Source organism: Plectrocnemia conspersa, unplaced genomic scaffold (genome assembly GCF_051122295.1).
Source record: "Plectrocnemia conspersa isolate PC_06_02 unplaced genomic scaffold, ASM5112229v1 ptg000012l, whole genome shotgun sequence".
Classification (NCBI taxonomy): Eukaryota; Metazoa; Arthropoda; class Insecta; order Trichoptera; family Polycentropodidae; genus Plectrocnemia; species Plectrocnemia conspersa.
In genome coordinates this window covers 14,747,260-14,772,674 of record NW_028277176.1, presented here as the reverse complement: position 1 = coordinate 14,772,674, position 25,415 = coordinate 14,747,260, and the positions used below count along the sequence as shown (strand labels likewise).

At 32.6% G+C, this 25,415-nt stretch overlaps 4 protein-coding genes across 4 annotated transcripts in view; 2 read left to right on the top strand and 2 right to left on the bottom strand.

Moving 5' to 3' along the window:
* Nucleotides 1-21,028, bottom strand: part of LOC148228338 (innexin inx7-like) — a 30,377-nt gene extending 9,349 nt beyond the window's left edge. Inside the window, exon 1 of the mRNA XM_088199318.1 lies at nucleotides 20,905-21,028. Within this exon, the coding sequence (XP_088055444.1) occupies nucleotides 20,905-20,910 (6 nt within the window). The 5' untranslated portion in view covers nucleotides 20,911-21,028. The remainder of the gene's footprint in view (nucleotides 1-20,904) is intronic.
* Nucleotides 2,799-14,257, bottom strand: LOC148228340 (uncharacterized). The gene is made up of 2 exons (XM_088199315.1): nucleotides 13,928-14,257; nucleotides 2,799-5,288 (listed from the first exon to the last, which is right to left on the bottom strand). Exon 2 carries the CDS (start codon nucleotides 5,259-5,261, stop codon nucleotides 3,366-3,368), a length of 1,896 nt encoding a protein of 631 aa, XP_088055441.1. The 5' UTR covers nucleotides 5,262-5,288; nucleotides 13,928-14,257; the 3' UTR covers nucleotides 2,799-3,365.
* LOC148228339 (innexin inx2-like) lies at nucleotides 18,616-20,864 on the top strand. The gene has a single exon (XM_088199319.1). It carries the CDS (start codon nucleotides 18,907-18,909, stop codon nucleotides 19,984-19,986), a length of 1,080 nt encoding a protein of 359 aa, XP_088055445.1. The 5' UTR covers nucleotides 18,616-18,906; the 3' UTR covers nucleotides 19,987-20,864.
* Nucleotides 21,029-23,412: 2,384 nt separating the features above from the next.
* LOC148228337 (innexin inx2-like) lies at nucleotides 23,413-24,962 on the top strand. Its single transcript, XM_088199536.1, has one exon. The coding sequence runs from the start codon at nucleotides 23,431-23,433 to the stop codon at nucleotides 24,505-24,507; it is 1,077 nt and encodes a 358-aa protein (XP_088055662.1). The 5' UTR covers nucleotides 23,413-23,430; the 3' UTR covers nucleotides 24,508-24,962.
* Nucleotides 24,963-25,415: the final 453 nt, after the last annotated feature.

Sequence of the window (25,415 nt, the reverse complement as noted above, 5' to 3'; positions counted from 1 at the left end):
TTTTTTTTAAATTCGCTAATCAAAACAAATTTTTTTCTTGAACTTTTCCCCTACGGTACAAAAAAATCCGGCGATGTACACTCTGTGTACATGTACAAAATAGTCATTTAAAATTGCTGATAACTTGTTATTTACTTGCTGGTTATACATATTCAAACCATTTTCCAGTAATGCGAGCGTATTCATTTGAAAAAAAACACTCAAAACTATAATGTATAGCTTTTTACCTATGTATATTTTTCTCATAAATTATTTATAATTCAACCCAATTATGTCTTGCATATACAACCATAATCTCACGCGTCATAGTTTTAAACAGATTAATAATATTCGAGCAATTCTTACAAAGAGCAGTTCTTACGTAGTTAATTTTTAAAGAGTACAATACTAGTTTTAATAAGATGAACGTTTTGATGCATAATTCAAATACAACTTCATACATTTGTAACATGATATGTACTCATTACATAAACCAGACCTTGAATACATTCATCAATTGCATACAAGGTCTGGATCATACAGGATTCCAATGATGGATTAATTTATGAGCCCGGACCGACATTGTAAAATTAAATGACTTATTATTTATAACTACTAGGTGACGATTGTGACACAACAAACCAGAAACTAAACTTTAACATCCAACATTGTCATCCCATATTATTTATTTTATTAAGAAAGAACATACAGAAAGACCTTTCTCTTCTGTCTGTATATCCACGATTTTAAAGAGAGGAGTGTAGCTTTTTATACATATTAGTCAAATATACACTGCTGCATAAACTCATTGGAATGCAGATGTTTATTTAATGATATTATCGGATTTTAACTTATCAGTAATAAGATTAATATTAATTAAAAAATGACTTTGCATGAGGCAATATAGATTCATATTTCAAAACAATTTCTTTCGTCAATGCATCTTATTGCGCATTAATATCATATTGGGGTCAAAATGAATATAACACTCGTGAAATGATTAGCCTTTTAGCTGTCTGGTCTTTAATTTCATCATTTTTGCATTTTTATGTTTCATTATTGATATCAATTGGCAAATGGCAAATTTGTTGAGCTGAAATTATAAGAAAACTAGTCGCACACGTGCCTTATATTTTTATTTTTGAATGCAAAAAATGTAATTATACATCAATATATCAGCATTAGGGATTTGCTTTATTATAATACAATACACATACTTAATTAAATAAAAGCACATTATTAATTTAATTACCGAAAAAAACATTTTAAATATAATAATGTATAATCAAAGAACCCGGAATTGAGTGCAGTACAATGTGTGGTAACCTGCGCTTATTGAATTTCTGTTTTCAGAACTATAAAAAATCATTACTTTGGCAAATTCTTAATTTAATTAGTGAATGAAAACATTATTAGTTACTTATATTTTATATTATTGCATTGCACAGTAGTCAATTTTTATTATCAGTATTGAACGAAAATATTTATTTTCATATTATTGGAAAAGCATTTATTTGCATTATTATGTAATATATAATATATATAAAAGTTATAATTTTAAGCTTTAATTCGTGCCAGAGTAATAATTTTGTATCTATTATACAGTAGAACCCCCAATAACACGGTAAATTGAGGACGTGCTATTCGGATGCCCGTTACTTTATGCGTGAGCGGACCAAAAATAATATATCTCACCACACGCGCCTGATTCGTACTTACGTATTGCAAAACATTGTACGAGTATTTTCTAGTTCCCCAACTACACGTCCCCAATTTACCGTGTTATTGGGGGTCTACTGTATATTGTATTTTAAAATGTATTGCCTTTCGTTTTTATATTCATATTTCTATGTTAACTTTTTAAGAATATTTGAACTCATGAAATGTTTAATTAATATACATTAAAAGTTATATGCCTAGATACACATGATATTTATTATATAATAAATATACTCACTACTAAAGCAATTAACTCAAGTATTATTAGTAAACCAAATAAAAATTAAAGTAAATTTGGTAAACTATTTAGTTTTTTGATATATCATGATTAATCATAATAATTAACACATTATTAAATCAAGCAAATTTTAATTAACGAATTACTCTTTTTTGAATGGTTTGTTTGATCATATCTAAAAGTTTAGAATCAAAATAGTACATACTTTTTTTATGCTTTTCTTGCATGCATAATGGGTTGATCGTAATTTGGGAGGGGCAAGCTTAGTTTCTGCTTTGGGTACTTACTAATATAGGGTTGTAAGGCTTTAACGCTTTCACAAAATAATGTTTTGTAGCGGAGCTAAGCAATGTTAATATTGGTCCTAAAATGGTCTTATTTTTCATTCGACTTCGCTTTGCCCAAGAATCAATATAGAGAATCTTAAACTTACTTGAATCACTCGACGAAGACTTTTGGACTGGCAGAAAACCCAAGATCCCCAAGACTCACCATCTCGACCCAGTTGACCACGAGGAACCAGAGAGACTCGCCAAGCACACATTTGCAAGGCTCTACAACACCAGTCGTACAGTACTGTGTAATTAGGCAGATTGTATTTATCAGAATATATTTAACAAGTGAAATTTTGAATGCATATATTGTCATTTTATAATTTATGATCATTAATGCCGAAAATCGACATGAATAAAAATATATAGGTAATTCCAATTAAAGCGTCATTTCACGTGTTATTTTTTTTATTAAAAATGCTAATAATTAACTTACTTTTTCATATAATATGAAGTTTTCTCTTTCATTTAAATGTACAATATACTCTACCCACTGTTTTTATAAAAATGAATATAAATAAAAAATGGAATAGAATTAGGATATGTTTATTTGATTATGTACTCGTATGATTACATATAAAAATAATTTTCAAATATGTCATACTTAAAAATAATTGTTCGACTCATTACATCATTGTAGAAATGCACAAAAAAATATTAAACTCATTTTTCGTTTACTAAACTATAAATATAAAATACTTTTTGGTGATTGTGATATTTTATGTTCATAAGTAGTAAATATAATATACATAACATATTTCCAGTTAAACCAAAATAAAATAATAAAAAATGAAAGATAAAATGTAGCTTATACTTATATAAAAAAAATGGTGACGTACATAATTTCAGTCATTAGTAATATTCTAAAATAAGACTGGTTTTGTTGTCTACAAAATAAACAGAGCTCTGGAGTTATCAAAATATATCAGAGCCCAGAAAATAAGTGATACATTTAGTATTTAATAGTAACGATTTTTAAAAATTAATCAAGACGTAAAAAATATCCTATACAATATCGTACTTTATAAGATTTATAGTGGACTCTTTTGTCACTTCGAAGAGTGCACTAAATGAATCGTAACATTTTATTTAGTTATTTAGGAACGATTTTTATCAATATTATGCTCTATTATTAAAGCTTTGCCTAATGGTATTTTCATACACTTGACCATATCTTCGCACTTTATCAAAAACAAAGAATCTCCGTCTATTTCGTGCTCTAAGAAGAGTTCTGCGTATTTAGCACACCCTTCTAATTTTTTGACGAACTCGTAGACATCTTGTACGGTTATTATTCTTGGTGGTTTCGCAAGTTCAGTTTGTAAATCTACTACCTTTTGCTTGAAAGTGTCAACAATTTCTTGATTTTCGAAAGGAACCGAAGATTCTTGGATCAAATGCCCATCTATCACGTGATTCATCGCCTTCACTGAGGCAATCTGTTTTCCTTCCTTGTCCGATTCTTTGTGTATTTCTTCCGCCTGAGAGAGCTGCGGATTCAACACTGGCTCTTTTTTATCCATCTCTGTTACGTTGGTCGATTGATTCGCCTGATCTGTGGGACAAGCTCGATTCAACACATCTCTAGTGATCGACTCAATCACAACTATAGGATTTAGAGGTTTCTCTCCTATGCCCACTGCTGGTATATTTGTCTCATCTTTGGAAGAAGCTTGATCAACATCCTGGTTCAACACGTCTTCAGTATCCTCCAATAGCTTGAATAAAATGCGCGATTTGGGTAATTTATTTTTTTTGTCCACTGTTTGGTCTGTTTGCGCATTGAGACTAGCTTGATTCGATACATCTCGAGATGCGTCTATTGGCACATGCACTTCTTTATCTCTATCATCCGCCGCTGATGTCGATTGGTTTGTCTGATTCTTGGGACAAGCTTGATCAACATTAAGATTCAACAAATCTCTGGAAACAACCATTGGCAGTGTCGTAATTGGCCGATATATTATCCCTCTATTTCCCCCCGTCGGTGTATTTGTCGTTTGGTTTGTCTGATCTTTGGTACTAGTTTGATTGACATTCTGATTCAAAACGCTTGCATTAAACGTTACCTCAGGCCAATGCAATGGATTAATTTCTTTGACTAGTAATGGTACGTTACTCGGTTGGTTTGTCTGGTTGTTAGGCCAAGATTGAACAACGTTCTGATTCAACACACTTGGGTTGATCGGCATCCCAGACGCGCTTATCACCGGTATGTTGTCAAAATTTGAGTACTGTGGAACGAAACTGCCACCAGGACTTGGTAGACATTGTTGAAAAATCGAACGAGGGTCTTGCTGATGCTGCGGCAAGACTTGGGCGTTGCTATTTTGGATGTACATTAGATTCGAACCCATTTGAGGCAACGCCGACAAGTATAGCGCATTCCCTTGCTGCTGATTGTTAACAACCATGGGACTAGTTGGCAACATAATCCTGTGAAACTGATTATCCATTGGATTGTAGATACTGATAAAGCGAGACGGCTCCGCCGGGTTATTGATGATTAATTCAGAGTTTGGGTACTGGATTTGCTGCTGCTGCTGCTGCTGCTGTTGTTGCTGCTGCTGCTGCTGCTGGTGTTGTTGTTGCTGCTGCTGTTGTTGCGGCTGTTGCGGCTGCTGCTGCATATTCTGAGCGCTGCTGTCTGGTAGAGACTGAGCATCTAATATTTTAATCTTATTTTGCGATTTAACTTCTGTCGTCGTGGGAAGAACTTGAGTCGACGTTATCGGTCGGATTTGGCTCATGATGGCGCGTTTTCCTCTTCCTCTCATGGTTTGTCTCACTGGTGGTGAATTGTTACGTATCCCAGCCGATAGTGGCATCCATTTAACCCGGTATTGGTCTCCAGCTGAGCCAGGAGCTTGAATCTGGGGTTGGTTTTGAATCTGGCTTTGAGGTTGCGGCGGCCGCGTGTAATACAGTGTCAATTGGTTGGGTTGCTGACTCACTGGGGTTGTCGGTTGCGAAGGAATGTTCTTGTCTGCCATTTTGCACCCACGCGCGTCATAAACGATCTAGGACACAAAGGGCAAAATTGACACAAACAAGTCGAAACGGCGATAACACAGAAACAGCGTCAGCACTTCGCAAAAGCTCGTGCGATACTGAACCCTGGTAACCAGCATATTCAAAAACAACCATTAACTCGACGCAACGGTCGCATATTTCTTGGTATTTTAAAGTCATTCCTGATGTTACGCGGCTGCATGGTAAATAAGTGCCAGGCAGCTTCTACATTACACAATGGAGCTTATTGTTTTCCATTATGTACAATGCGTTAAAAATATGGTCATATTAACCTACATTGTTTTATATAAGGATATAAGCTGCGTTAAAAAATGTTTACACTAAAAATAAACCCGTCCAATTAAAAACTGCAAGAATTAGGTAGATTTCTGTGTGTAATAATATTATTATTTTAATAAACATTTTTGTTCTCCTTATTTTTAATCTAATTTTATTATTATTTTAATTTATATTTTAAAACAATTTTAACCAAGCTCTGATTTTTTTATTTTTTTGATTAATCGCAATTTTAAAACAAGATAGCGAATTGGGCTGGCTAACGAACTCATCCGAGATAATTACAAGGTGTATTTTTATAATAAGTTGTTTATCTATAAATATATTTTTTTATTTATAAATTTCGTAATATTCCACAATTATAAAAAAATAATATTTTTATATTTTAATTTCTGTTATAAAAAAAATAACTGAGTTTCAATTTTCAATTTTTTTAATAGTGAAACAATTATAAAACAAAACGGCGGATTAGGCTAGCTAATAATCTTAGCTGAGACATTTACAAGATCTATTTTTACATCAAGTTTCATGTCGATAAGATAATAAAAAATGTAATTTAAAAATAAATAATACAAATATTTATATTTCTTAAGTCTGTGTAATAATAATATGATTCAGACAATTTGCATATTTTAGAATCATATTACAGTCGCCACTGCACGTGCTTATCGCATAAAAAACAAACATTGTATTTGTTGAACGGTGATGTACTTGTTTAGTCTGAGACATTCACTATCACAAAATAATAGTTAAGCTTCAGATATAATTTATATTTTAATGTGAGGCAAGTATTAAATTAAACATTTTTTATGATATTATTAAAAACAATACACAACAACAAAATCGATGATTCGTATTTGTAATTTATCAAGTGAAAATAATTTGATATTATTCTCCTTTCACATCTTTAAAACTTGTGTTTATGATATTAATAAAATATTTATCAAACAATACAATAAATATTGCTCAAGTTCATTAAAACAAAACAAATGCACTAATCAGCAATATTATTTAAAACATTCACTAATGACTTGTTGGTCAGCGTATCAGCAGTTTATTAATATACATGTTTATATCATCATACTTGGAAGTTGATGAATACACTACACGTGTAAAAATACACAAATCATCGATTTATATTATTGCTTAATAAAACATTTTAAACTGTACCTCAATTAAGAAGTATATTTTTTTATACCGATTTCCAAAAACATAGTTTGACGTTGCTTTGTGAAAAGGGCTCAGGTAATCCAGATAAACGCATGATACATAGATAAAATAATTCAAAATTTGTTATAAGAACTGCTGATATTTCACAGGGTTTTTTATAACATCAAAGCTTATTAAGACAGCATTTGATTAAATATACAACTACGAATTGAATATATTTCTTGTTATTATTATTATTACGTAAATAAATATATGGCTTTCAGTCTTTCGGGGTTGATCTAAAAATATCGTTACAAATAATAAAGCAAATTTCTTTATAATTGCTATTTCAGTAGTCTTATTTATAAATTTCATCGAAAATCAATACATGTAACCTTTGTTTTATGTTTCAAGTTAAAAAATAATAAATACAAAAATGTATGTGTATTAAATTATGTAAATAAATCAACAATAAATATATTTGGCTCAATTAAATTTCTAAAATAGTAGTGTAGTTGCTAATATAATATATAGAAATTTTAACAATAACAATAATGAACACAGATATCAAAAATATTTTATAATTATTGCCGACCTTGATCGGGTTTTTAAAGGTCTTTGAAAATAATATTGTTGTAGGTTATAAAATTAGACAGTATGTTGTAATATAATATCTAGTATATGTAGATCTACCATCAATATGATTTAAGTTATTTCAGTGTTTAAAAATGTCTATAAATAATAAGTAAAAAATAAAAAATAAATTTTCTACGGATTGGAAAATTTTATAAATATTATTTTATGATTTACATTAAATCCTATTAAATATTTTTCTTTTAAATAATCATTTAGATAGAAATTGAAAAACACATTGATAGATTCGAACTCAGGTCTTTCATGTGTTATTCGACTCACACCTCTGATCTATCGTTTCGTATCACGACAAATGGCTCATAAATCTTTGGCCCACAGACAAAATGTCCAATATATTTTTTTTATGAAAAAACGTATATACTTAAAAATTCTATGAAATATGAAATAATGGAAATTTACATATATTATATAATAGTAATTTTGCATAATTATAAATATAGATAAGCCAGACTAATTACAATCCATTCACGAATTACAAGTATATTTCTTTATATTAAAATTAAAGAGGGCAATATAATTATACTAAAACATATATACGATGCCAAAATATAGTAAAAACTTATATTTCTTTATCGGTGGATCTTAATTAAGCTTGCGCGAATTTATTATTTTTAATTCCTCTTTTGGATGTACTGAATGTTTGTAAAAAATACACCTATTAATCAACCCTTTCAGTGTGCATATAAAATTTGAAAGCGAAACCAAAAATGTGTATTTTTCTTCATGAATATATTCTATTGATTTAAGAAGAAAAAATATACATATATTTCATAATATTTTACTAAAAAAAATGTGTATTTGTATGGTACACTTTAAATCTAGAACATGTATTATTACCGTCGTGGTATTAACTGTCGTGGGCCTTTTGTCGTAGGGTCAAATATTCATGTGCCATTTGTCATGGTACCCTATCATTCGCAAATCGCACGTAGCTGTTGCATAAAAGAAGCGCAAAAACACGCCAATTTTTTTTTTATTCACTTCGTGCGGCACCCATTTATCAAGCTTTTTTATATTTCTATCTGAGTTAAGTGATCCAAAACTGTTGGATTATTAACTATTGTGCGTAGTTCTGATTTAACTAAAGCCTTTAGCTGGTCGTCTCAGCACAAAATTTGTGAAACTACTCGAGTTCATTAATCGAACTATTCGTTTATTCACAATTGAAGGGGTTAACTCATGCTATTTAATCATGAAAAATACCAATTCGACGCATGATAAAGCGTTTTAAACGTTTAAGAAAAAATGTGGTTCTTCGTTAAGATGGGACACCACCGTGAGAAATATTTTTACAGCTTAACCCTTCAGTGTCTTACTACTGTACTAACAGCAAAAATTACAAACATGTATGTACTTCAAAATAATTGTAATAATTGTAGCCAAACTGATGAAAATTAAATAAAACACTTTTCATTTGGCATATAGCAATTGGAACGGTAAAGTTTCCTCGGTTCTCCTTTTTTATGATATATCAATCAAAATGAGTTTATTCCGCAAATCAATGTCGAGACATAGATTTTTCAAATTACCGAACAATTTACATTTGGTGAACAAATCGGAAATACCAAATATGAAACAAGACAAACTTTATAAAGTGCGTCTAATATATGATACTATAAGAAGACATTGCTTGGAATTGCGAAAGGAGGAAAATTTGTACATAGATGATCAGATGGTGCCTTTTAGAGGACAATTGATAATAAAACTTCACTTTTGGGAGTATTTTTTTTTTGTATTATGTGGTAAGTTAGGACAAATGTATGATTTCATCATTTACCAAGGCGCCACAACAGAAAAATATATGGCCTTGGCGCATCCATGATCCTTCTTCTCGCAAAAAAAATACAGTAAGGGGGTCATAAATTGTATTATGATAATTATTTCTCTTCGTATAATCTCTTAGAAAGCTTGTTACACTAAAAAATAAATGCTGCTGGTACAATACGTATAAATCGATTTTCCAATCCTCCATTGAGGCCAGACAAGATTATGCAAAAGAAGCCAAAAGGAAGCTTGGATGACGTCACAAGCTCAGATGGGAAAGTGGTTTTAGTCAAATGGCTAGATAATCAAACAGTTACACTTGCATCAAATGTTATAGGGTGGTGTTGAACGTAGGGATAATTCAAACAAGAAATATATGAAGGTGAAGCGACCGGAAATCGTCAAATTATATAATCAATCAATGGGAGGAGTCCATCTCATAGATCAATTGATCAGGCTTTACCAAATTTATATGCGATCAAAAAATGGACCCTTCGATTAATTTTCCATGCATTGGACTTTGCTGTCACCATTAGTTGTTAGAATATAGGCGTGATGCAGATATTCTAAATATTTCTAAAAATATGCGATTGGATCTTCAAAATTTGTAGAATGTCTCGTGAGAGTCGGAAAAAATAATAATGTTTCTAAAAGAAGGAGACCAAGCTTGGAAGGGCAATCATCAAGAGAGAGAAAAAATTAAATCGGTCAAGAAATCAGACCTATACCGGAACTACGATTTGTCTTAAGGACCACATGCCGCATCTTAATAATAATAAGGATGGGAAAAGATGTAAAAATAATTGCAACAAAAAAACTCACTTTTACTGCAATAAATGTAAAGCTAATTTATGTATTACTTAATAAGTTTCATATAAAGGACGGAATAGCGTAGGGCGGAACGTTTCAGACTAGTAACTCTGAGGTTGCGGGTTCGAGCCTCGGCAGCGGCACTCGAATTTTTATTTATAAAAATGCGCTATTATTAAAAAACGGAGCTAATTGCAATGACATATATTGATTATAAATTGTATAGCACATAACTCCACCACAACGTCGAATGAGGTGGGAAAGAAATATTTTTCACAATAAGATTAATCAGAATGAAAGAATTATTTTTAATATAATTTTCATATACCTTAGTATATTTAGTTAGCCGTGGAGTTTTTGATTTTGTTGAGCAAAAAAGTTTGGGAAATTATGGCATAGACAATTAATAATGGAATGCAATTTGTCTCAAAACCCTCCTGTAATTGGTCGTCCCACCGAAAAGGGGCAAACAAGTAAATCTCCCATGGAGGAGGCCATGGATATAAAAGTATAAGTTAGCTCCTCTGAGATTTCCACAGAAACACTTCTATTGGCATTCACACTTGAACGTTCGCTTCGGGTTTCAAGGTATCCAAACTTCAAGAGCCCTCCAACTTGAACTACAACCAAGAGGAGATTGAGTCAACTTCAGACCAGCGACTCTTCGCATCCACTGGTCCAGTTTGACATCCGGAATCCAGAGTTCAACTCCTGAAGACTAGGGACGCACCCAGGGAAGACCTCTCAATTTATTGTTACACAATTAAATTACAATAACAAACAAACTGTCTTAAGAAAAATAAACCACTTAACCAGACACTATTCACCGCAGTTCCTTAACAAGCCAAACAATGCTTTTATTTGCAGCGATCCAATTTAAAGCAAAATTAATAATAATAATAAAATTAATTAATATGTCTGTGAATTTTATTAAATATCTCGATATTTTTAAGGTGAATTTATTATCTAATGATACGATATTGTAGCCAATGATTCTACCTAAAAAAAATGCATATTATTTTTTTTTTAAATGTACACGAAAATACTATAAAAATGGATATACAATAACTTTAAAAAATTGTGATACTTCTTTTTAAAATTTTATACTCAACCGGTTGAGGGCTCCTGATATTTTAAATTGTTACTCAATTTATTACTTATTACTTTTTTATTTCGCATACGGAATCGCAAGCGCGCTCCGCCATAGCAGGAGCACAGAGATGAGAAGCTACGATATTATCGCGTGAAGCGTTTATCTATAATTTTATGAAGAAAATAAATTTTATTTATGCGATGTGTTTTTTTTTATTAAAAAATATTTCGCAACTTTAAATCGCGAGCAAAAAGGTTCGTTGAATCGGATTAGGAGAGCAGAAATCGAAGAGCGTCGCGAGTAACTTTCCGTTCCGACACAGCGCGGCGTTCCGGACGGTTCTAAACGCTCTCGTATCGGAGCAGGAGAGCAGAAATTCGCGCATATGCGAAATGGCGAATATTCTCGTGGGGACGGAAAGAAAAGAACGGCTGGTTTTCCCCAATTTTAAACATATGTTCAAGGATGTACGAATATTTTTTTGGTAAATGTGGAATACTATTCCATTTACATAAAATAATATATTTTTTTAATAAAATTTATAACGGAAAAGCGTGGCTTGTTTACGGTTGATTAGTGAAAGAAATTGAAAGTTGTTTTCAAAATCGATAAAAGTAAAAATATAGGTTATCGAAAATTGCATAAATAATGTTGTAATATTTATTGAGAGATTTCGTGCTAATATTTCACGCATTTCCTGACAACTATGGGGTATTTGACCGTATAAAAAATCACTACTTTTATGACTAATCTGAAATAACAATGGTTTAGTCATCACGGCTCTCTTCAGTTAAACAAAACCTATATTGTATAATAACGACATCAAACTAACCTAATCGATAATTTAACAAAAATTAAAATACTAAGTCAATATTAAAAATATTATTATAAAATCGTAAAATATTATAACAACTAAGAAGTTTTAATATATTTTATAATTTATATTCTTCGACTGACTTTTCTAGATATGTCTTCATTTGACTCTTATCAGTAACGAATCATTTTGAGAACATCATACTGAAAACTACCGCTTAGTTACAGCACTAGCGTGGTTCCTGGGCTGGTATTTAAGAACCAGTGCTAGTCCAGGAGCGTAAGTGCTGTAAGTGCTGGCAGTAGTTTTGGAATGGAAAAGTAGTACATCAGCTTGTGTTTAGTCAAGTTTGAATTACAACAGAAAGAATATTTCTAGCCCCAGATTCTAAAATGGCAGAATAAGAGAAGCCCAGCTACCGTTGCTCCCAAAAGAAATATATAAAGTATATGTTCTGGTATGCAATGATTTAAAACCTATCGAACTGGATATTTTAATTTAGAACATATAAAATTTATTGTAGGTTTAGAGGCTAGTATAAAAATCACCGTTAAATAATTATGCTATATATATTCGGTATTCAAAGAAAGTGAAATTCTGGGAAAAAAGAGAGTGCGGGTACCGCACGAACTTTAAGCGAAAACGACACTGTTATACAACCATACAAAACTATTTTTAAACGTGTTTTTTAACTCTACCTCTAAAGTTAACCGTTAAACTTTATTGGGAACACTTGGAGTATTTAATGGAAACAATGAAAATGAAACATCTAGAGGTTTTAAATAGAAAGAGGATAATTTTACTCCACGATAAAGTGGCTCACGGCTCTATGCAGCAAAAAATCTGGAAAGTTTTATCATTTGCTTCGTTTATAAAAGTATTGAAAAACTGAAAACGGATATATCAATTTTTTCTGAACTAAACATATAAATTTGAACAAAAGGGTGATCGAAAAGTTGAAATAAATTTAATATATTGTTTTGGAAAAACTTATGTCAACCCTGGCGTTCATTATTTTTTTAATACGGGGCTCGGTCCAAACGCTTAAGTAAGATGTGTTGCCAGCTTTAAAGAAATGAAATTGTTTTAAAATGAATAGAGATACTATTTCTGGTAAATATATTTTTTTGTATCCTTAAATAAATTAGTGATGCTGGAGATTATCGCCGGTTTGTCACACGCAACAGCCTAGGTAGGAGGTATAGTACAACCTCATTATGCAACTACTGAGCGAGTTTGTATAGCCACGGTAGCAAAAATGCATATAAAACGGTCAAAAAATGTGTATTTTTAATTTTACTTTTGTAGTGTTATTTACCCCAGTATTAGGTATATATAGTGGTAATATCTACCACCTCGTTTTAACGAGGTGGTAGATATTTAAAACCTCCCTCTCCTGTTTTTTTTCTTCATATTTTAGATTTCTACATTGCTTCGATTCATATTTATCATCGAAATTTGTTACCATACAAAAAATATATATATTTAAACAAATATTTTTTCAAATAAATTAAAAAGTGTTGGTAATTTAGTAAATATTAAAATAATAAATATAAAGCATTTAATAATTTTGTTCTAATTATAAGTCAATGTTATTTTTAAATTCAATAAGTAATATTTTCACATACAAATAAGAAAACCGGTTTTCAAATTTATCCATCAAACCGGTTTTTAAAAACCGGAAAATTCTACCCGACATATTATTTAAAATTTAAAAATAGCCTCCCTATTTAATTGCAAAGGATACCGACCTAAATCAAGTTTGGCTCAAAAAGCAAATAAATTGACCATTATTCCAAGAAATAGCGCCGCGATGATTCGTCATCGATGGTTGTTTTTTTAATACAAAAATAGCACAATGCGCCGTTTGCTTCGAACGTTTGCCGAATACATTGTGAAATAGCTGCTCGAATTTCGTAGCGTTAGGGCCACAAACGTCAAATATGCGGTGCAGCGTTGCTAACGGCAACAAGTGTTTATCTTCGCGAAAAGTTTCGCACGACGATAGCAAACGGAGCATCGCAGCCATTTTTATAGAATGCCAATAAGCCAATAAACCGATATACCTGGCCAGAGCTGAAGTAGGAGATCCGTCAATGTTGTGAAGGGAGCGACGGCTCGCGGACGGGATGCGGCAAATGACACGCGGCCATAACACCTTCTCGTCCGGCCATGCGCTGGCGATCGGGAACTAATTAAATCGGGTCAATTTATGCAGATTTTCGGCGGGCGGATTCGCATTTGCGGATAGGATGCGATAGAGAAAGGCAGACGGATGCCAGTCGGGAAACAGGTTGCGGTCCCGCCGCCGACCGTGTAACACGGAACCCGTTCTGGGACGAAGCAGGCGCGCGTAACCTTTTCGCGTGCACTATGGCTGTGCTCATAACTAAGTCTCGGATCGCGGATTTTTTCTCGGAGCGTGGTTGTTTATTTACAGGGCTGCTCATATAATGTTCTCTCCCCCCCCCGCTTCGTACCCCAATAATTTATATAAAATTTTAATATATTGCAATAAAAAATCGAACATTTTTAATTAACGGCACGAGAGCACAGACGTATATTTTTTTATACACTATTTTGCACTTCTAGACTTTTTGTATCATTTGGAATTTGTTATATTGTAAATTAAATATTTCTTAAAACCTTACTTATTGTGCGAATAAAAATAGCGGCAGTACAATTAATTAAGATCTATGCTTTATTTATTGTAATTGATTTCATATTGGAAATAATGGCGTTTTGTGTAATTTGTGTGAATGCTAACATTCGCCTAATTTTCTTTCATTGTAAAGGTAGTATATTTTTACGCAAATATTTAAAAACCATCAGCTTCAACAAATTAAAATGTTGCATATATAATCTTGCAACAAACTATATAATAAATTATTGAAAAAAATTCAGGCAAAAATTTCAATTCGATAAATTAATTATATGAGGGGGTTTCAAAAATATGGTAGCAATATATATACATATATAACGTTTAAAAAAGTTAATTTTAGCAGCAGTTTTAATACGACCTGTTAGGTTATTTTATGTATTGCAGATATTGAAATTTTGGTTATAAATGTAATGAATGATACCTAAACTATTTGCAATGTGCATAGTGTGTATGGTGACTTTTCTCATGCCAATTTAAAAGAGCAGAAGATGATTCAACGTCAGCTACAGAAAATGGTGATTAAAATGATAATTTTAGGCCAGAAACGCATATGAAAACAATTTTAAAATGATTATTTAACTCTGATGCAGAGTAATTAAAATATTTATTGTATTGCTTTATGACCACTGATTTGTCATTGCCAACCTGGTACAAAGGGCAATCGATTTTTTCTGCCCATCTTTCGTTGCAATATGACAGTCTTTGGGTTAAATTGCTATAATGGTAAACATCTAACAATAAATTAACAACTACTAAGAAATAAGACACAATTTTTTTAATATAAAGCTTACAGTCAACGACTTTTTTTTAATATAAAGCTTACAGTCAACGACTTTTTATTTAATAATTCGTCAGCTAGTTTTGAAAAAACTATAAAAATCTAATCTGTGATGATCGATCGGAATCATAACTATATAATTATCATTAATTTCATCTCGCTGATTCGATATAAATCGAAATACACTAAGATCCATATATGTATGATTCGAACCCATGACTTTCAGGTATAAGCCACCTGCTTATAATACTAGTCGATTGTGCTTTTTGAGACAATTAATGTATTATATTATTGTCGAAGTAGACGTTTATTTTCAGTATTAGCGTTATATTGTTTTTCAATAAATAAAAAAATATCATTTATTATTTAGATTTATAGCAGTATATAAGAAGCAGCATATAAAACAAATAGCTCTGAACATGGCGACACGATGGTGAAAAATTACATTTTTGTATAATTTTTCAAACATCTAATGAGAAATGTGACTTTCTAATACTAGTTTTGCCCATGCGCTATTTGTATTCTTTCTAAAACAATAATGTTTAGGGTAGAATGTTTGATGGCGTTAAAAACGAAAACAACTAACTCTGCTACCCCAAAGCAAAAACAAAAAACTGCAACTGACATTTTTCCAATAACTACTTTTTATTTTGCATGTTTATTTTAATAGGTGATACAAAAAAATGAAAAATTTTAATTCCAAGGTTTTACTCTGGGACAACTGTTTCGGACCACTGGCGGGTGCAGACGCTGCATTCCGCGGATCGGGTCGGTGCAGCCCCGAGCGACGTTGCCGGCTCGCGCGCGAAGGCCTCGCGACCACAGCCTAATTTCGAAAGCTTCTAAATTTATCGCACGTTTCGCAAAAGATAATCATATTCTACAAGTACTGCACAGAACAGAGAGACGAACGTCACTTTTTTCCGTTACTATTCAAAACTGAAACTATTGAAAACTTTCACCGTAACGTGACTAATGTTGGCCTATAAAAAAGAACAGACGAGAAATGGGTAGAATAGGTAGCTCTAAAACGGCCGGTGACGTCTCAATTTTTAAATGTATATAATTAACGACCGCTTTTCGCTAATTGGTCGGTGTATAGCGACCGGTGAGAAGATAATTTTTCAGGTGCACTTATAATGCGAATTTTAATTATTTTAGGCAACGCAAAAAGGGACTACCAACGATTTTATCGTATACATATAATATGTGCTACATATATGTATGTTTAGACTATAAATACATAAAAAACGATATCTTTACCACTTTTTCTACTCTGACGTCATAATTTTAGCTTCGTACTACTAATATTTGGTTTGTGTTATTCGGAAGTGTGGTTAGGTATACGGGTATACAATACCACATTTAATTTAAGTAGAATTTCAAATATGTAAATTGGAAAAACCATTATTACTTTATTTGCTTTGAACTTTAAATAAATGTTTGATTAATGACACATTTCATATAAATATTGTATGCGATAAAATATTAAAATGATGCTGTAATGAATTCATGTATATGAGATTAATCTTCTCTGGACAACATAATAATAAAAATAGGTACAGTACACGGACGTCATTTGGGGGGGGGGGGTTACTACGGTTTCTACGGACTTCTGATATGAGAGTATTGGTTAAAGTATATTCAAACCGAATTTTGGTCAATAGTAGAGCGCAAAAACAATTATTACTTCTCAGAAGTCAAAAGTCCACGTACCGAGCGTTCCCACTGCGACTTCGAAGACAAGGATTTATGGCTTTTGATGTGGATTTTTGACTTCTGAGAAGTGATAATTGTTTTTTGCGCTCTCCTATTTGGCAAAATTCGGTTTAAATGTACTTCGTTTGATTCTCACCTATTGTAAGTCATAATATTGTTATAAAAGCATTAATATACGCTAGATAACCGAGCGTTTTCACTGGGAAGGCGAAGGCACGATTTTATTGAAAAATGCATGTCATTTTATGAAATACTATGAATCTTAATGAAATGGAAATATTAAGAAAACGATCACTGACTGACCAACTTTTGCTCCCCCTAGAAAAGCTGAAATGATGTCCCTGGTAATCTGCGTTTATAAGTTAGATATTACTCTCTCTCCTTAAAAAAAACTGTTTCAAATGTGTTTTTGGTGTACAAATCCAAAGATTGTTTACATCCTTATCCGTCAACCGATCATTTATTTCTACCTGCGTAAAATAATCTCTCTGAAGCCCGATTGTTGTCAACGTAATTGTTCGGGATATAGCAAATTTATTTACTTTCGATAACCGTTTCGATACAGAGTAATATCGTTTGTATTGTTATTAATAATAGCAGCAATTTCTAAATTAATCTCATTCAGAGTGATATACTTACTAATTATTGTAGCTTTGCTTTTAAAATTACTTATGTTTCTAATTCATCAGTGCTATCATAGTTTATTTTTTTAAATAACAAATTATATTTTTGTATTTATTTATTAATTCAAACTTTATGTAATCAATTGCATCTTCTCAAATTTCTTAGTATTTTAGGTATATGTATAATACCATATTCCATAGATTACACGCCGCATGTTTTATCGTTTATAATCGATGGTGACTTTCAATCTATTACGTCTCAAAAATGTCAGCTACTTGGAAACAACTTGGAAATCAATCTTTGAGTAATCGTTTAAGAAATACCATATCACTAAAACCACAAAAGACGATATTCAATAAGAAAATGGTCAAAATATAATTAATTAGTATCCTGGCGATATCGATGAAAATGCATTGAAATTGCTTTGAAATCTACCTGAAAATCGAAAACAACATCTGATGGTTCTATATTAATTCAAACTTTATAATAATCGGTTACATTTTCTAAGCCTTAGTATCTTATTTTATTTTAATTGTAAGTGTAATATAGTATTTTAGTACTACATTAATAAAATAGTATAGAGTGATTATTTTTTAAATGTTTTCATTTGTATTAAAAATTAATTTTGTACCATATTTTAAAACATTTTATTTATTCTATTGTTTATACGCAAACTATGTAAATGTTACAATAATATAATATAATATAAATAATAATAATTAATTAATTAGAACTATAATTAATTAATTACAACTTGAAAAATAACACATTTTTCCGGTTTTCAGTTCAGTTCCAATTCTCAAACTTTGATTTCAGTATAGCGTTTTAATTAGGTGTTGATTGATTTAATCTGTTGTAACGCATTGGGTTCATGCCTGTCATGTTGCAACGGAACTGAACCAAAATTCAAAAAATGTCATATAAACTGAATTATTAAATGGTCACCCCTGGATTTAATTAAGACTATGTTTTTAGTCTTAATTAATCAATTATAAACCCTAATTGCATGCTCCCCGATGCGATGAAATTTAAATTGATTTATTTTTTGGTCTTAATAAAATTTGAATATGGGCCGAATTGGCGCAGAAGATCGAGCAGAGACAAAGGCTGTTTGCCGGCCATTTTGAACCGTTGTGAGAAGCGGCAACGCAGCGCGGCGGCTGCGGCTTACGGTGGGAGCGAGGTGGAAGGCGGTGCGGCCAGTTCGCGCGTGGCTTTCGAATCGACAGGTCGCCGGAGGCCGTGAGGCCCCGACCGCCGCCATGTTTGACGTCTTCGGCTCCGTGAAGGGGCTGCTCAAGATCGACCAGGTCTGCATCGACAACAATGTTTTTCGCCTCCACTACAAGGCCACTGTCATCATCCTGGTGGCTTTCTCGCTGCTGGTGACCTCGCGCCAGTACATCGGAGACCCCATCGACTGCATCGTCGACGACATACCGCTCAACGTCATGGACACCTATTGCTGGATCTACTCCACCTTCACCATCCCCAACAGGCTGGTGGGAAGAGTCGGCAAGGACGTGGTCCAAGCGGGAGTGGCGTCGCACGTGGAAGGCGAAGATGAGGTCAAGTACCACAAATATTACCAGTGGGTCTGCTTCGTGCTGTTCTTCCAAGCCATACTTTTCTACGTGCCCCGTTACCTCTGGAAGACGTGGGAAGCCGGTCGCATCAAGTCCTTGATCCTGGACTTGAACTGTCCGATCGTCTCCGAAGAATGCAAAGAAGACCGTAAAAAAGCGTTAGTGGAATACTTCCATCACAACATCCACTCGCACAACTTCTACGCGTACAGATTCTTCATATGCGAGCTCCTCAACTTCATCAATGTGGTGTGCCAAATCTACTTCATGGACTTCTTCCTAGACGGCGAGTTCTCGACGTACGGCAGTGACGTCGTGCGCTTCACGCACATGGAGCCGGAAGAACGCGAAGATCCCATGTCTAGAGTTTTTCCTAAAGTGACCAAATGCACGTTCCACAAATATGGTCCGTCCGGTTCGGTGCAGAAGTTCGACGGTCTCTGCGTCCTGCCGCTGAACATCGTCAACGAGAAGATATACGTATTCCTATGGTTCTGGTTCGTCATCTTGTCTGTTTTGTCCGGAGTGTCGTTGTTGTACAGGATTGCCGTCATATGCGGACCCAAACTGAGGCTCTACTTGCTCCGCGTCCGGTCCAGACTGGCTCCATACAAGGAAGTCAAAGCGGTGGCTAGCAAGTGCCACATCGGAGATTGGTTCGTGCTATACCAGCTCGGCAAGAACATCGACCCGCTCATCTACAAGGATCTGATCTCGGCGCTGTCCGACAAGCTGGCCGGGAAGGCGGCCGTCTAGTCCGCCGGACTCTACCGAACGAACGAATCTCGATTTTTGATCTGTTTTTATATAACAAACGTACATTCCTCGCGTATTTAGGGGACCACTTTTATTGTATTGTCTTATTCTACGTTAGCGGAAACTTACGGTGCCCACTTTTTGATATTTTTCTATACTCTTGTATCGGGCGATGTTATATCGTATTTATTGTTGACGTTTAACCACCGTTATCGAAATTGTAAATATATTAAAGATCTGATTTTTATACGCATGCGTTGTATTTAGATATTTAGACACCTCTATTGCCGCAGAAGTCATCGATTTTAAAAGATTAAAGTAACTTCTTGCCCTTAAGTGCCACCACATTCCGTATGACGACGATGCCATGCCCAATTTAGACGTATTGGACTGATTATAATTAGTGATTTAACAAATAGTATATATACATATATACACTTCATTGTATTTATTTAGTACGCTGTGTTTTCGTTGTCGAGCGAATATTAGTCTTATTGTAATGTTGATATTATATATAAATTGCCATCGGACGATTGACTTGTGATCGAATTATAATGTGTATTTTTGTACGGTTTTAATAGAATGACGATCGTATGTCAGGAGAGACGCCGCCAAATGATACGACAAAGCTAAAATGATACGCTAACAGCGGCGTCCTGTATGATATTAGGAAAATTATTATTATGATGATAATGTATAAAAGAACAATAATGGATTCCTATATTTGAGCGCAATGTATTATTTTTGTGTCATTTTTTAAAATATCATTTTATTTTATAATAATTGCGATTTTATTTTTTTAGAATAAACGATTACTGTAATTCTGTAGTAGTGTGATTATAGAATTAATTTGTAATAAATTTATTATTATTATAATATTCTTTGTGTATTATTTAATCAAAAACGACAGAAACTCACCGACATAATTCTCTGCTGTGTGCACTATACTAAATCACTTAATAGATTGTTAGCGACTGAGATGATGCCGATTTTACAAAATGTATTCCAAGATAAAAGTAATTCCATTATCTTATCTAATATTGGCTATTCTGAAATGCTTTTCCAGGTTATTTTATTATATTGAAATTAATTGTAAATATTTTGCTACCTGTGCTCGTTGCTTTTGTTTACATTTTTGAGTGACAGATTCGCGCATGCGCGTTGCTGAGTTGAATTCACCATGGCGCTGCTCGTTCGAATTGTGTAAGTAAACAGCAACAGGTAGCAGTATGACATACGATGGATATAAACTTAGTTAAAGCCCAAACATGACGCACATCGATTCACAAACTAGTTCGCAATCTCAAAAACAATCGTATAAAACAACTATTTTTTAATATCGAAGGTAGAGCAACGCATCAAAGCGGGTTAAAAAATATAATGACATTTATTTTTATTTATCATATTTCATTATAAGTTATCAAGATTAAAATTGTACTAGGATTTAACTATTTGTTAACAAATTTAACTTTTTTTTATTGATCCACTGCGGTCCGATTTATTTAATCATAAAAATCTTACCTATTGTTTATATATATAATTTATTTAGGGTATACCCTGTACCAGTTCTAGATGTTGGAACCACTACCTGAAAATAAAACCTAAGAATGCAATGACAAAAGAACGAATCTTTCGCTCTGTAGGGGGCCTATTTATATGTATTTATTTAGGTTTATTATGGCCAAAACTTGGCGGCACTCTGGTAACACTGGCTTGATGGACTAACTTCATTGCCAAACATAGGCCCCTTACACAGCGAAACATTCGTTCTTAATTTTGGTCATAATAAACCCAAATAAATACATATATAAATAGGTCCCCTTCACTTGTAAATAGTATTTAGTTCATTGTTCACTATTGTAATTTAATTAAGACCAATAGGTTTTTATCCCACGGAATTTATTGTTGTTTCAGCGAAGTTTTTTCTCTATGCACCGTTTTAAACCGTTACTTATAAATATACACAAGTTGATTTAACTGTGGAGACATGCATATTAATACATGTAAATTGATAGTTTTTGCATAGCTTATGTTATTAAATAACATAAGCTAAAACATTACGAATAATATGATACACTTACGCAACTCGTTTACGTTCATTTCATATGCGACGTTTATCTAATTTATCAAAAGATTCTTACTGATCAATACATTCTATACTTAAGCATGTTTCAAATTGTATTTTGTGTTATATTTATTTTTGTTGTTTTTAAAAGCGAATTAATAATTGTCCTGTATCTAACGTTTTTATCTTTATTAATTAAAAAAAAAACACTCAACATAGATTTTTAAAAGTAGATCTTCGGCTTCGTCGATATGCCCTTCTTTAACCTGTTCAACACCACACGCATGTATTTGCTACACTGAATCTGTGAAATAGCTTATTGCGTGAAATGGGTAAAAATTTGCTTAATTAATGATCCCTTGCTTCATTTATGAATTAGGCAAAGTATCTACTGTTGATTAATACTTACTTGTAGGTATTCATTACATCTGATTGATTGATTGACTTAGTACAGATTTATCCCGTTATAACGCATTGGGCTTACGCCTGTCAGATTACAACGGAAGATTTAACGGTAAATCGTGTAGATTACGTTTGGGTTTGAACGTTTCGCAACTGGCAAATTGAGTTTTATAGACATTTTAGAGCAGCATATAATTTAAATATTGCCTTTTAGTTAAATTATGTTTTTGTTAGTAAAAATATATATCTACAGGTGAAAATTTATTTCGACTTCACTAGTGAAATATATCTTCACTGAAAAATACACATTAACTGTAAAATTTGTACTTCGCACTTAGAGTGCACATTATAAATATTTAAAAAAAAACGATCACATACTAGCCGACTTTTGCCCCCCCCCCCCCTTGATAAAATTGAAATGACGTCCCTGATCTCAGCAATTGGGGACTACTTTGCTTCAATGACTTCCTCAACCACGGACTAGCGCCTCGTCTCTTGCAGGACACACACTCAATAATAACTATATACAGGGATATCATCTGGGAGAGCTAGAATAGAGAATTTGATGGGGGCTAGAATAATGCGTCATCTATAAATCTAATGAAATCGAAATATTAAAAAAGAACGATCACTGACTGACCAACTTTTGCCCCACTCCCTAGAAAAATCTGAAATGATGTCCCTGATTCTAAACCAAAAATTCTCAAATTATCCTTCAGAAAAAATCTAAAAAGAAGATAAAATAATTTTATAGAATATTTTCAAATTGGTATTCAGCCTAATTAATTAATCATTCAAATAATGAGTTCTCGAATTCATTGGATTGTTCGAATAAAGTTACACTAAATAATAAACATAATTTTTAACCACGCTATGAAAAAAATTACTGATGTCTGATTTAGATGTTTGATAAAAATATATATATGTATATAGATTATTAGTATTGTCGTTTTATTTGTCAATTCAACACCTCAGTCATGTTAGATTTTGTGACTCCGTTTAAGCGAATTGCAACTGTCGAAAAACTCACGATAGACAACTATGTCTTTCGTTTGCATAGATTTACCGCCATAGGCTTGGCTGTATTCTCCCTGGTGGTGACTTCGCGCCAGTACATCGGAGATCCCATAGACTGCATCGTCGACGAAATACCACCCAACGTCATGGACACCTATTGCTGGATCTATTCCACTTTCACCGTGCCGGAGAAGCTGAAGGGCAAGATCGGCAAGGACATGGCCCACAGAGGCGTGGGCGATTACATTCATGAAGAAGACGAAATCAAGTATCACAAGTACTATCAGTGGGTATGCTTTGTGCTGGTTTTTCAATCGATACTGTTTTACATACCGCGCTACTTCTGGAAAAGTTGGGAGAGTGGCAGGATAAAATCACTCATATTGAACTTGAACGAACCGATCGTGACGCCAGAGTGCAAAAAAGATAGGAAGCAAGCTTTGTCGAGGTACTTCCAAAACAACATCGGATCGCACGACTCTTACTTCTACAAGTTTTTGATATGTGAAGTCGCAAACTTCGTGAACGTTTTAGGACAGATGTTTTTCTTGGACTTCTTCCTCGACGGTGAGTTTTGGTCATATGGCGTTCAACTATCTAAATTCAATAGTGACATTCTGAAAGATGACGAAGATCCGATGGCTAGAGTTTTTCCAAAAGTTACTAAATGTACATTTCATAAATACGGTCCTTCCGGTACGGTGCAGAACTTTGACGGACTATGTGTTCTACCAGTCAACATTCTGAATGAAAAGCTGTTTGGTATCATTTGGTTTTGGTTTGTGAGCTTGATCATTATTACCGGATTGCTCTTGGTGTACAGATTATTCTATATGATTTTCCGAAATTTGAGGCTATATTCAATGTTCTTGTGTGATAAAAAAGGAAGAGGCACCATGGCGAGAATATCTAGGAAGTTTGGATACGGCGATTGGTTCATATTGAGTCAGTTGAAGAAGAACATGAACAAAGAAATTTTCAAAGAAGTATTGGAGGAAATAGAAATAAATCAAATAGAATCGAGAAAATCGATGTAACATTTTTGAAATAGGTACAATATTATTGGAATTGTATTCCATTTTGTAGTTTTGTGCTATTTATGACAAGATTGTGACTTTAGATAATGTGCACTCTAATTATTCTTAGACAAAAAAATATTTTAAAACATGGTATTTTAAAATATATTTAATTACTTCTAGAAAATAATAATAATTATATGTCAGTGTGCACGTAAGTAGTATCGAAATTTTATCACATTTATCAAAATTAGAACGCATTTAAAATGATAAAAAAATGGTATTTGAACACAAGAGTGATTGATTACTAAAGATTAGAATAGTGATATTATAAATGATTTAAATTTTTGGTTTCAATAAGAAATGATATTAAATAATTACTAATTTACTTGTATCAGAAAAATAGTTTTACATTTTTATTATAATTTCTGAAATATAAATAACAAGCCGTTTTTGAAAGGCATCTATTTAAGGAATATAAGTATTGTAATATGTAATGTAAAATATTAAATATATTATAATTTAAAATTTAGGTATTTAATTATAATCTTAATATTTTTACAAATATTTTTTTAATGCCTCACATAAATTATTATAATATTGATTAGAGCTGTTATACTTAATGGTCAATGTTGTATAATATTATAAGGTACAAATTATTATTTTAGTATTTTAAATAAAAAGTAAGTAGAATTATCTTTTCTACACGATGTAAAATGTTATAGGTATTAAAAAAAATTCGAGTGATATTTATTGTAATTTTTCATATGTATGTAAATATATGTATGTATATTGTTAAATTAAATAGAAGAGATTTGATTTACAATTTATTATAATTATTTGTAAAATAAATATATAATGTATATATTATTGGGCTTCCTACATAATTGCCTTCCTAAATAATAGAAAGTGACCATCGAACAAAGGTG